Here is a 13,725-nt window from a genome sequence, read left to right on the forward strand (position 1 = left end):
CAAAGAACATTATTTCCAGATGGACCAGGTCCACTGAGTGCCCAGCGCAAGGATGAAAACTGACCGGTACCAAACTGTGAAACTTGAGAATGATGGGGCACAGTCCCCACTGACTTCCATGCAGAAGAAACAGAGCACATATAAACAAACGATTCGGAACGGTTTCTCAGCAGCTTGACAGCAAGACTGGAAGCTCGAGCTTCTAAGACAATAGATCGGAGCCTTCAAAGTTCTGAACGGAAACGTTTTCCACGCTAGAATTCTATCCCCCATCAGACCATAAATCAAATGGGATGGGAAAACAAAGGCATTTAGACACGCTTGGTCTCAGTTTCCACTTAGGACAGAGAAAGCTACAGAAGAACACTCCTGCCATACTGACAAAGAGAAAAGCCTGGACAATACACAGTCCTAACCCCGACACCTGAGACTACATAGTATGCCTCCAGGGGATCGGAACTCCCAAGGGCAGAAAGCCTCTCTCCCCGAGAACACACAGGACACACAAACTGAATCTACCTCTGGCCAAGTGCAGGAAGACGACGTGGTCACCAAAAAGTACTTTAAAAAAATCAAGGAGCGGCACCTGGGTGGCGCAGTTGGTTAAGTGTCCGTCTCTTGGTTCTGGCTCAGGTCATGATCTCAGGGTTGTGGGATCGAGCCCCATGTTGGGCTCCGTGCTCAGTGCGGAGTCTGATTCTCTCCCCCTCCCCCTGCTCACTCTCTCTCTTACTCTAAAATATATATTTTTTTTAAAAAAAAGGAAAGAAAAGAAAAAAACAATGAACGTCTGTTGAGTTTTTCAAGGTGAGCTCTGGGCTAGTTTGACAGCCTAGAACCCTGGGAACCCCAAGGGAGTCTGCAACCACCCACCAGCTCATTTCCTTAGGCATTCCCCAGGTGATCTGAGAAAGACTGTGGGAAAGGCAAGAAACGTTGGAGCACATGCACGCAGGGCCCACACAGGTCTGAGAGGACAGCAGGACTAACTGGGGCAGCCCAGCCCTGCAGGAGTACAAGGTGGTGGTCAACTGCTGAAGCCTGTCTGGACCCAGGACCCTCCTCAAACAGGAGACCAAAGCTGTCTGCCCCTGGAGGAAACCCTGCCACATCCCCACACCTGTCCCAGCCCGACACTAGGCAAATGTTGGCCACCCGAGGGGATGGAGAGAAAACCTGCTCGCCCAACCCTGCACCGACAGGAGGAAACCGCCTCATGCCCAGAGTCCTGCACTGATACAAAGCAGTGGGGGGAGGCCAGGAAACCAGCAGTCAAGACCTACCACCGATAGGAGCAGAATGCAGCCACCACAGGAGAGGGTGAAGGAACTCTACACCCTTCACTAAATAGGAGGCAAGGTTATTGCTGGGGGGGAAGCGGGGGGGAGGCAGAGATGGCAAGAAAGCTGGATGGAACCCTGAGGTTCAGGCACATGGGGCCTAAGAAAAGTGCCACCCCCCCTCCCCCCTCCATCTCAAGCCTTGCACCAAGTAATGGACATCAGCGGTCTACCCCGAGAGAAGGACGCCATCTGTGGTGTTAGCATCAACGGCTTCAGAAAACAACAACACTGAGGAAAAACCTTTAGGGACTCCCGGGTTCCCACTGAACACGAGGTAGCAACACCCCACAACCACAGCAGCAACAAGATCCAAATCCAGCTTCACCATAAACTAGTGTGACCCAAGCCCCAACACTAAGGGCCTCACAGAAGAGGAGCGCTCATCTCTAGACATAAAGATCTACTTCATGCTACTAAAGAGTGACCCCCTTGCCCAGAGATAAAACAAAAAAAACTCCGAGATGGCCCATGCAGAGGACTAACACAGGACTGCGATTCACGCGTTAAAGGATCTACGGGAAAAGGTAGACAACCTGTATGAACAGATGGGAATGGAATGGAAGGGAATAGAAATTAAGGGTCAGATGGAAATACAAGAAACAGAAACCTATCCGGGGCGCCTGGATGGCTCGGTCAGGTAAGTGCCTGCCTTCGGCTCAGGTCATGATCCCAGGGTCCTGGGGTCCTTGCTCTGCGGGGAGCTCACTTCTCCCTCTCCCCACTTGTACTCTCTCATTGTCTCTCCTGCTATCTCAAATAAATAAATAAAATCTTAAAAAAAAAAGAGAAAGATTTAGACTACTAGCTAACACTTTAAGGCTCAATTACTGAGAAATATAGAGAGAACCAAATCTGCAAATGACATAATTCCAGGAAAAACCTGCAAGAAGGAAAAACAAATCACCATAATTTACTACACAGGTCACCTGTGACGAACATCTTCAGTCGTAACTTTGTAAACGCTGAACTCACATGTAACCGAAGTATAACTATGGCAACTGATGTTGATTTACCCAGATTATTGGAAGACAAGTACCAAAATAATCAGCTAAAAGAGGTACAAGTGGTCACTCTGCGGGGGCAAACCAGGGGTGGGCAGGGAGCAAAGACTACTGCTCATCTTTAAAACTCTGCAGAATGACTCTTTGAAATAAACGACTTTAATTTCAGTCATTTAAAATGCGCGCTCCAGGGGCGCCTGGGTGGCTCAGTCGTTAAGCGTCTGCTTTGGCTCAAGTCATGATCCCAGGGTCCAGTGAAAACTCTCGTTGGATGATCACCAATTTGAGGACTGTCAAAATATTTATCTAACATTTTAGACAAACATGAAAATCTACTCACAACTTCAACCCAACAAATATCCGTTACCAGTAAGAGGCGGCTACAGTTGAAAAGGTAGAAATTTTCTATGTATTGGGACAATTTTGAATCATTCTATTTTGGTCTTGGACAGCTCAGAAAGATGACTGAAGCGCCCTTTCACACACTGCAGTGAACAATCAACAGTAAGTACCAAATTGAAGGGCGTCCTTGCTAGTTCGGCCACTCTTGTAATAAAGGAGTTGGAAGCGGAGTCCCAAAAGGTTTAAAAAAAATTACTTAAAATCGGACTCAACCTATTAAATCAATAGCAAAAATGCCCTCAAAAGGTCGACTTAAGGACCCTACATTTAACAAATTTTAGTCCCAAGAGAATTGCGAAGGGAAATTTCCAAAGAATGTGCTGACTTCTAGGACAGAATTCTAACGTTCAAAACTCAATCCACCGGTCAATACAGGTAAATAATTTTTCTTGCAATCTGATGGGAGCTAACCATTCCTTCCTATTAGGACGAACCTACCACGAGATCGCTCAAACTTGGGCTGTAAAATACTGCTTGGGCTCAGTCACGTTCCTAATCATTCCACAGGTGCAGGGTTCCGCCCTGCTTTGGGTCAGAAAGAAAGGCTGACTGTTCTCAGCTGCAGGGATTTGGGTCACTTGGAGAACACCCTCGAGGCGAGCTTCCCAAGGTTTCCAGGCTTTAAGGTTAACGGACACCCATTAGAAATGGACAGCGGAAAGCTGGTTTTTGGAAGCAGGAGCCCGCGCCCCCCGCAGCCACCGCCACCACCAAAGCCAAGTGGGGCTGGGCCGGAAGCCAAGAGGCAAGTACCTTTTCCTTCCTGGGGGCCGCAGGTGCAGTGAGTCCCCAGCTCCGCCGACACCTCCACCGCCCTCTGCAGCAGGTAGCGCGCTCGCTTGCGCGTCAGGGCGTCCTGGGCCTGCGCCAGCCCCGCCTGCACCGTCCTCCAGAAGCGCCAGCAGCGCCGCGCGTCGGGGTCCTCCTCGCCGGCTCCGGGACCGCGGTCGGCGCCGGGCTCGGGCAGCAGCCTCTCGGCCAGGGCGCTCAGCACCAGCAGCTGCAGCCCGACGCGGCCCGGCCCAGAGGGCGCCCCGGCCGCGACCAGCCCGCTCCATACGGCCCCCAGCACAGCCCCGCCGCACTGGCCCAGCGCCGGCAGCAGCCTCCCGGCCGCCAGCGCCGCCGCGTCCTCCGCGGGCCCCGCCTCATCCCGGGCCCCGTCGGCGCCCAGCGCCAGAGCGAGGGCGGCCTGCGCCACCCGCTCCAGCAGCGGCCCGTCCTCGCGGGGCCGCAGGCAGGGCCCGACCGCCGCCAGCACCTCCACGGCCGCCTCGGCTCCGGGCGCGGGCCCCCCGGCGAGCAGGTCGCGCAGCGCCTCCTCCGCCAGGGCGGCCGCCAGCTGCGGGCCCCCAGCGAGGCGGGCGCACGAGCGCAAAGCGGCGCTCGCCGCCCTCAGCACGCGCCGGGGGTGGCGGGCCGGCGGGCCGGGGTCCGAGCCGCCCGCCGGGTGCCCGCGCAGGCCCCGCAGCAGCGGCACCAGGTACCCGACTGCGACCTCGCGCGCCGCCTCCGGGAGCGCGCCCGCGCCCCCGCCGCCCCCGCGCGCCTCCTCGTCTTCGAGTCGCTGCAGCAGAAAGCGCAGCGTCTCCACGCGCTCTGCGGACGCTTCCCCGCGACACAGCGCCCCAAGCAGGACCCGGGGGTCCCGGCTCTGCGATAGCAGCGTTTCCGCGAGGACCCACTCCATTTGCCGTGCGCGCGCCGCCGACACCCGGCGCCCAAATGAGGGGCCGGCGTGCGCGAGTGCGTGCGCGTGCGCGGCCGCACGCCTGCAGGGAGAGGGCCTGCATCCCGGCCCTGGTCCGGCTCAGCGCGCCCTGGGTTTCTGCCCGTTTCACGGCCTGCAGCCTGATTCCTTTTTGCCCCTCCCTTACTATTTTTTACAGGAAAGGTGCCCCTCGTTAAACGTTACTGTAGTATGTGCATCAACTCCATCAATTCCTAATTGGAGATTGGCCTGCCTCAGGGCCCTAAATCGAGTAGGCGTGCCTCTGAGCGGGGGAGGGGAGAGCCGAGGTACACCTAGGTGCACTTCACAGCCACCTAGAAGCTTGTTTTCAAAAAGGCACAGGCCGGCACCCCCCCACAAAGAGATTGACACAGTGGGTCTGAAATGGATTCCGGACACTTGCAAAAACAAAACAAAACAAAAAAACCGAAAACGTGAGAATGGTTCAGAGGCCCTGAAAATTACTTTAGCTATGTGTTAGGGGCAGGGCTGAAAAGAAGAGGCCCACCCCAGCCTTTGCAGTCAGTGCCTAAAGCGGACTGTAACATGCGGATGTTTCTTTATACAGTGCTTGTGTTCCCCTGTGCAATCTCAAAAATGGTCCATCCCTGTATTTTCTGTTTGTGACGTCATCTCCTGCTACATACAAAATCGAAGCCTCACACTAGCATGGTTTGGTTCCTGACTTAATCCCAGGGAAACTGACTCTGTGGCATGGGTTTTCTTTGCCTTCTAACCATGAAGATCTCTCCCGTAGTCAATGGAGAAGACATTATCCCATCTTCAAAGAGTCTGACATGTAATAAACATATTTAATAAGGTATAATTTAAAGTTATTTAAAGTTAAGGTTACTTTTACATAATTTAAAGTCATTTTTATATTTTGGATTTTATATAGAGGTATTTAAATTTAAAGTTACCAGACATCACAGATGCCCAGATTTTTTTCCCCATCTTTCAGTCATTCAGTTTTTCATTGACCGAATGCATAAATGGTTCTATTGTAAACCCACTCAGAATAAATATCAATTGCCTTCAACATATAATATTCCAGTAAATATCAATTTTCCTCAGCATACATTTTTCATATACCTATCAGACAAAAGTGGACAAAACTTTCGGAGCAGACGCTTATCAAATGAAGACATGCAAAAGCAGACCTCTGAAAAGGTGTTCAATATTCATTGTTAGAGAAATGCAAATTAAACCATCAAAGAGATACCACTTCACACCCGTTAGAAAGGCTAAAATTTTAAGGATTGAAAAGAGCCAAGGATGTGGAACATTGGAACCCTCATACATTACTGGTGGGTGTGTAAATGGTACACTCACTTTGGAAAGCTGTTTCTAGTGAAGTTTAAGTGCACCTACTTGATGACTCGGCAGTTCCACTCCTAGATATTTGCCCAAAATAAATGAAAACATATTACGACAAAAATGCTTGTACAGGAATGTTTTTGCCAACATTAGTCATTATAACCAAAAGTTTATTACAACCTAAATGTCCATCGATGGAGGAATAGATAAATTGTGATCTCCTCATATAATAACGCTTGCTATTCAGCAATAGTGAGTTACTAATCTGTGCGACAATATAAATAAATCTCAAAAACATTATGTTGAACAAAAGAAGCCAGAGAACAAAGTTTACATACTGCATGCTTCCATGTCTGTGAAATTCAAGAATAGACACAAGTAATCTTTTGGGTAGAAATGAGAATGGTACTTGCCTATAGGAAGTGGAGATTAAAACAGAACAGAACACAAGGGAACTTTCTGAGGTAATGGAAATATTTTTCTTGATTAGGGTGTTGGTCACACAGGTTTCACACTTGTCAAAAGTCCTTGAAATGAATCCTTGAAATCTAGGCATTTCATAAGCTTTACCTCAGTTTTAAAAAATGACTTATTAAAAACAAACTCATAAATTGGCCTACGTTGCCTTCCCCGTTACCTACAGAATAAAGCCCCGCCCTGGAGCATGCGCTGAAGGCTTCTCAGCATGTGGTGAAAGCCAACCCACCTCCTAACGAATTCCCCCTACTCTGCCCTGTGTTTGAGCCACACGGAACAAGGTGGGCACGTGGTCTCCTAACCACAGAGCTGCCTTTTCCGTCCTTGATGGTTGAGGATTTCCTTTTTCTGAAGCGCTGTCTTCCTCCAGGTCTCATTTTCTCATGACGCAGCTTCTTCCTGTTTTCTTTTCCCAGCTGTTTCTTCTCCACCTCTTTGGAGGAAGACTCCTGTTCCTCTTCCTGACCTGTTTCCAGAGTCACATCTTCAGACCCCTGTTCTTCTCACTGTATAAATTTTACCGGAGTAACTTCGTTAAAACTATAGATTGCAGGAGCGCCTGGGTGGCTCAGCTGTTAAGCGTCTGCCTTCGGCTCAGGTCATGATCCCGGGGTCCTGGGACTGAGCCCCGCCTCGGGCTCCCTGCTCAGCGGGGAGCCTGCTTCTCCCTCTGCCTCTCCCCCTGCTTGTGTTCCCTCTCTGGCTGTGTCTTTCTGTCAAATAAATAAATACAATCTTAAAAACAACAACAACTATAGACTGGGCTACCATTTACATGCTAATGATGGGGGAAAAAATCAGTATCTCCCGCCCAGATCTCTCTCCCGAGCCCCCAGTGTGTCTACCCAACTACCTACCAGATGTCTCCATTGGCATACCACTCAGGGCCTCAGTCTCACTTTACACTTTTACAAACTTAAGCCCATTGTCCTCATTCCTCCAGCATCCTAACTCCTTCCCAAGTATTTCTAAAATTCTAGTGTCCCCCCACTTTGTCCCCAAGCAATAAATAAAATAAATAAATCTTTAAGAAAAGAGAGAAATGCTTACTGATGGACTAACCGTCTCTAATTCCTCCAAGAAGACCCAAATTACAAGGCATTTCCACAGGAAGCCACTCCCAGTGCCCCGAATCATAGTAGCTTCTATTTCTGTATTCTCCAAACCTTCAGTTGTAGTAATAAGAGTGGCTAATGAGTTCCGTTCCTTGCTGCTGTGGACTCTAGGCCGCCGGGGTCGGTGAAGGATCTCAAGATGGCTGCGTGAAAACTTGCTCTAAAAACCATTGACTGGGTAGCTTTTGGGGAGATCATACCCCGAAACCAGAAGGCCATTGCTAACTCCCTGAAATCCTGGAATGAGACACTTACCTCCAGATTGGCTACTCTCCCTGAGAAACCACCTGCTATCGACTGGGCTTACTACAAGGCCAATGTGGCTTACTACAAGGCAAAGGCTGGTTTGGTAGATGACTTTGAGAAGAAGTTTAATGCCCTGAAGTTTCCTGTGCCAGAGGATAAATATACTGTTCAGGTGGATGCTGAAGAAAAAGAAGATGTGAAAAGTTGTGCCGAGTTTTTGTCTCTCTCAAAGGCCAGGATTGAGGAATATGAAAAAGACCTGGAGAAGATGAGGAACATAATTCCACTTGATCAGATGACCACTGAGGACCTGAATGAAGTCTTCCCAGAAACCAGATTAGGCAAGAAGAAGTATCCCTATTGGCCTCACAAGCCAATTGAGAGTTTATAAACTTGAGTTGGGGAGAAAGCTCTGGCCCTCGTATTGTAAATGCTGGACATTAAAAATAATGATACGGAAAAAAAAAAGAGTGGCTAACAGTTACCCATCATACTTGCTATAAAGAAGACGAGGTAATATTTTTCTATATGTATTAATACATTTAACCCCCAAAACAACTCATAAAGGAAGTGCTGTTATTTTTCTCATTTTACAGAAGAGGAAACCAAGAATGGCGGAGGTTCAGTAACTTGCCCCAAAGTCACACGACAAAAAGGCAGCAGAGCTGACTCAAAGCCATGCACCCTGCTGTGTGTTACGTCTAAAACATCAAGAGAGAGAGGTACACAATTAACATGTCAGGTTTACTGCCTCATAATCTCTGCACTTCCTGTGTCTAGCACAGAGTAATTACTCGCTAAATTATTGTTGTATGAATGGACGAATGTGTATGTTTCTGCCTCAGCTTATGAGCCCCTTAAGAATTAGGGTTTTGCTTTAATTCATTTGGTATCCTACACACCAAACAAGGTACCAGAAACACGGGAGCCATGCAGTAAGTTCTTGAACCTGGATAAATAAGAATCCAGTATTTTGTGGTGACAGTATGATAAATTCATCAGTCGGAAAATTTGCAGTGACACAATTACTCTTGAAACAAGAACATTCGAAAGCTGACATCCTTGTCATCTGGATCAACATGTAATAATATGCTGCTCTGATAGAGGAGACCCAGAGTCTCCAGCTACCCCTCCTCATCCTTGCAAAGGTGCATGGTTCATTGCAAGTGGTAGAATGGGGGTTAGAATCATTTGCTGTCCCTAATCCTTGCAATTTCCCTGCTTCACCCATAAATGAATAGAGCTTATCACTAGTGGTTATTTTAACAGCAAAAGCAGGTGCCGGTAATACAGGCAAGTGTATTAGAGTCTCTCCTGCTTTCTTAGCTACTTCGGCGCGAGGATTCATGTATTCAGCATTCTCTCTTGCATCCTTTACACCTAAAGCCTGTCACAGGCTGTTTCCTCCAGCAAGGAACATGTCTGTTTCCGAGAAAGAGACTCTGCCTGTGCTTTGTCTGGCAATGGCCCCTGGGATGTGCTCCCTGTTCCACCTCTGGCTCTCACAGCTGAACGACCCCTTTGCTTAGGCTCTCACGACACAGGTTGCAACATACAAATAATTCAAATTTATGGGCGTTAGTTGCCTACGCCATATATTTTAAATCTTCCCATGAGATCTCTAAAGATGTATATCCTGGATTCCCTTCTAAGCTGAATCATTTATAAATGTGATGGTTTGGCAGTGCCTCTGAATTTTAATCCTGACTCTTCTCCTATTTCCAATTTACAACGAATACCGCTTCCTCTTTGGAAAGGCAAAGAAGAGAGTTGAATGGGGAAGAGGAAGTGTAAGTTAAGGAAAGTCATCCAGGTCAATGTTTTCTGAAATGTCTCTTACTTAGAGGAGTGTTTGTATGAATGAACTCCCTGTTTGCTGTTGCTAAGGCTCCCTGCAGGTACTTAACTGGATATTTCCGGATGCTGCCTGGAATGAGTGAGCAAGAGCACCACAATCCTGTGGATAATAGAGAGCCACAGAAAATAGTGAATGATGAACTCCCATTCAGAGATAGGTACACAGGGCTCAAAACGCACTGGAAAAGTCTTTTATTAAATGCCTGCATCTTGTATGCACGCACCCTCCGGAACGGACGCGCAGATCTGGTTAGAAGCTGACATTTCTCCGGATAGAAGATGGTGCTGTCGTCAACGCGGTGTGCTTTTCCATCCTTGATGTTCACAGTTGCAAAGTGGAAGACACGTATAGAAGGAAAGAAGAGCAACTACTAGCAAGATTTCAGCTGGAGCCTTCAGCTGTTTACCTCTGAGGGTCTAAGAATGGGCGGAGCTGCTTGATAGGTTCTATCTGAGATTTTTTCCTTGTAATGTCTCCCATGAAGGCCCTCAGAGAATATCCGTGGAGAAAACTGCTGTACCCAAATCAGGATATCCAGAAGTCTCAAATTTCCTTTGGGGATCTGTGGCAGACAGCATTGGTTGTTAATCGACCGTCTATCCTCCCTTCTCCCTTGCTCATAAGACCCTGATTTTGTTCCAGGTGATGGTGTGTTAACCCCACCCCCACCCCCAGACAACGGCTTATGCGGAGGCAGCCAGCAGGACAATCTTGTTCCCTACTTTCCTTTCCTTAGAGTTAGGGAATGGGGGCTGGTTGTGTGTCCCAGTTCTTGACAAAGAGACCTCAGCAGAAGTCTGCTAGCTATATGTCTGGGAAAGCTTTTGCTTTCTTTGAAGATTATATTTATTTATTTGTGAGAGAGAAAATGAGAGAGAGCACAAGCAGGGGGAGGGGCAGGCAGAGGGAGAAGGGGGCTCTCCACTGAGCAGGGAGCCTGATGTGGGACTCAGTTCCAGGACCCTGAGATCATGACCTGAGCCGAAGGCAGACACTTAGCCGACTGAGCCACCCAGGAGTCCCAAAGCTTTTGCTTTCTGATAGAAGAAGAGAGACCGTCACAGCCCCAGTCTGCCTCTACTCCTCGCCCGAACACAGTGTGTGCCCTGGACCAGGGGCAGCCGTCTCAAGCCCATCAGAAAACACGTGCAAGGTGACAAACTCTGCATTAAAGGTGTCAGGGAAGAAACCCTGGGAAGACCCTGGTTTCCTCAGAGCTGCTCGACCACGGCTAGAAAGTATCTATTTTGGGACTTACTGTTAGATGAGAAAAATAAACTCCTGTTTGCTCGAGCATCTCTCGTTGAGTTTTCCATACTTAACAGTCAAGTATTCCTATGCGATACAGAACTCCTGCCCCACTGCACATTATTTTGTATTATTGCCTCGATTAGTTCTGAGCATCTCACTCTTTCTGGGCTGAGGAGCCTCTTTCTGACCAATTGTCACCATCATTTCTGCCTTGAACCCTGACATTCACTGTTGCTAAACCCTGTGACTCATGGCCCCATTCAAAAGGAGGTGACATGATTCATTCTAGGCACCCATTCTTCCTTTCTCTGTTTCTCAGCTCGTACTGAAGTGGGTGGTCACGGTGAAGTTCATAAGGGACTGCCATTAGCGTCCCATGAATATGTACCTTTCTAGGAAGTAAGATCTTCACTTGTGTTGGTCTCACCCAGAATCTGTTGGCTTTCAACTTGGTGCCGAGGAGAATCACCAGGCATTTTGAACCCCCAGAGCAGCCTGCTCATTACAGAATGTCTGGCCTCCCTCATGCAATTCCCAGTCTCATGGTAGATATTCACCGTAAATTAGGGGAGGAAGGGGGACAAAGAAAACTTAAATATTTGGGGATAGGCCATCCTTTGGACACTCAGCAAATCAGCCAATTAGAGACGGACACTGTCTTGCCTCTGCCCCAGACTGCCTCGCTCATTTGAAGATGCAGAGAAAGAGAAGCGTGAAGAACCGAGAGAGTCAGTGGCCTAACTGAGGGGAGGGAAGGAGGTGTGACCGTGTTCACAGCAGTCCCCAGGAGGGACACATTCATTCCCAGTATGCCATGTGTTGTCTCCGCTGAGATCCCAGTGAACACTGGGATGCTACGAGGGCCGTGAAATTTTCCATCAGTTTATCTTTTAAACACAATCCAAGAGCTTTTAAAGAAAGAGGAAAAAAAATTGTCTTTGCTCCTACCACTAGATCCTTGCCTCTCCTTTTTTGGTTTTCTGCAAACAGAAGGGGTTCTGCATAAGCATGCTTCCCTGCTCTAGTGAGTGCAGAGTGCCCCACTGAGGCTGCTCTCATCCCAGGGCCTGCATCCCTCGGAGTTTGGCAGACAGAAGGAGGAGGATGAAGCCTGCTCATCCTGTCTCTGAGGCAAAATCAGAATTCCCGAGCTTTGCTCTTGCTGTCCGCCTCTCTCCCTCTGTTGCTGCTGTCCCCTGGGGAGGTGATGGCCAGATCTGCCGTCACACAAGGATCCTGTTAAATGATGAATCGCAGCACCTCACTGCAGGGAGAATTTGAAGCGGAGGGAGTTCTCGCCAACGCCAAGGCGGAGGCCAACGTGAGCGCGTGGGAGGGGCTTTCATGGCTGCATTTGCAATAAGGAAGGAGGTGAAATCCATTATGGACTCTCTTGATTTTGCTAGCCTGCTGATGAGCATTGAAAGGCTGCATTCAGCCAAACTTGGATATACCAGGCCAATCAAATTCTCCCCAATAGTAGCTGCTACCCAAGGAGCTTTTTCTCAAAATACTGGGAATTTCCTTTCCCTGATAGATAAGTAGGTGTCCTTAGAGATGGTTTAGCATATGAATTTAAATTTTTGCACCTGGGCTCAGAGCCAGAGGGCATTAAGTAGATATTGCTAATTCCTCACGGGGGGGGGGGGGGGGGGGTAGGACAAGGCTTTTAAGGTGAGCTATTGATACAGTTTTCAAGATTCCAGGCAAAGATATTGTATGGTTTATTATTTTTTTTCCCGTTGCTTAGGGCAGGAGTGGCTTACGGCCGACAAGGTGTCACTCACCTCCACGAGGGAGCTTCCAGCCTTGGTCCTGGTTCTTGTGCAATGGGGCACTACAATTTTTTTTTTCACTGAAATATGTCCTCTGCTGGGTTCTCTTTCTTTGTCAGTGTGCACATACAACATGTGATAGTTAATTTGATGTGTCAACTTGAAGGATGTTTTTGGTTGAGATTAATATTATGTGGACGAACTTGGAGTAAAGCAGATTGCGGGTGGGCCTCATCAAATCAGTTGAGGGCCTGAATAGAACAAAAAGACCAGCCTCTCTAAGCAGGAGGAAATGCTGCAGCAGGTGGCCTTCAGACTACATCTGCACACTGGCCTTCTTGAGTCTCCAACCTGCTGACCCACACTGCAGACTTGGACTTTTCAGCTTCCATAATCATGTGAACAAACTTTTAATAAATCTCTTTCTCTGGGGGCGCCTGGGTGGTGCAGTCGGTTAAGCGTCTGCCTTCAGCTCAGGTCACGATCCCAGGGTCCTGGGATCGAACCCTGCATCGGGCTTCCTGCTCCGTGGGAAGCCTGCTTCTCCCTCTCCCTCTCCCCCTGCTTGTGTTCCTGCTCTCGCTGTGTCTCTGTCAAATAAATAAATAAAATCTTAAAAAAAATTCCTTTCTCTAGTATATATCATACATATATCCTATTGGTTCTGTTTCTCTGGAGAACTCTGATACACAAGAGTTCTTATGAAAACATTGTTTACAAAATGCAGTGCTAAGTAAAAAAAAAAGTATTTGCTAAATGTTAGAGATTCATTTTAAAGATTGCTGTGTTTTTAAATTGATAATCTCATATCTTTCTGATAGGTAGTTTTATTTTTTAAGTTCAGCATTGCTCTCATTGGCTTATAAATACCACAGTGTTTCTGAGTCTGTAAGAAATCGGTATTATGTAATTGTTTAACTTTTCTCAATCAACCACTCAACTGAGATAAATTTATTCAGCATCCATCCACTATATACTCCCTTAAACGGTTTGTAAAAGTCAGTGTGGTTTATCTCTCAGGTGTGTCTTCCTCTCCTTTCTCTGTGCCTAAAAGAAGGGAGCCTTTGTAAGGCAAGACACAGGTGGAAGAAGACATAACACAAGAGCATATGCGAGAGATGTTAGCAGGAGGGGTGATTTTTTGGTGAATTGTTTTTAAGATACTCTATCCAGAGACCTGATTTTGGAGGCCGTCTTCCTGCTTCCTT

General features: G+C 48.0%; 1 protein-coding gene and 1 pseudogene across 3 annotated transcripts in view; one reads left to right on the plus strand and one right to left on the minus strand.

Moving 5' to 3' along the window:
* TARBP1 (tRNA guanosine 2 -O-methyltransferase TARBP1) overlaps positions 1–4,457 on the minus strand; it is an 83,597-nt gene extending 79,140 nt beyond the window's left edge. For all 3 annotated transcript variants that reach the window (XR_003609499.2, XM_028104489.2, XM_028104490.2), the window contains exon 1: positions 3,500–4,457. Coding sequence is in view for 2 of the 3 variants with exons in the window: in XM_028104489.2 (XP_027960290.2) it covers positions 3,500–4,436 (937 nt within the window). In the remaining variant the exon portion in view is untranslated. The remainder of the gene's footprint in view (positions 1–3,499) is intronic.
* Positions 4,458–7,490: 3,033 nt separating this feature from the next.
* On the plus strand, positions 7,491–8,116 carry LOC114210342 (ATP synthase peripheral stalk subunit d, mitochondrial pseudogene; annotated as a pseudogene).
* The last annotated feature ends 5,609 nt before the right edge of the window (positions 8,117–13,725 follow it).

Source organism: Eumetopias jubatus, unplaced genomic scaffold (assembly GCF_037043125.1).
Source record: "Eumetopias jubatus isolate StellerSeaLion01/CBP00866 unplaced genomic scaffold, mEumJub1_p1.0 scaffold_17, whole genome shotgun sequence".
In the NCBI taxonomy this organism is placed as follows: Eukaryota; Metazoa; Chordata; class Mammalia; order Carnivora; family Otariidae; genus Eumetopias; species Eumetopias jubatus.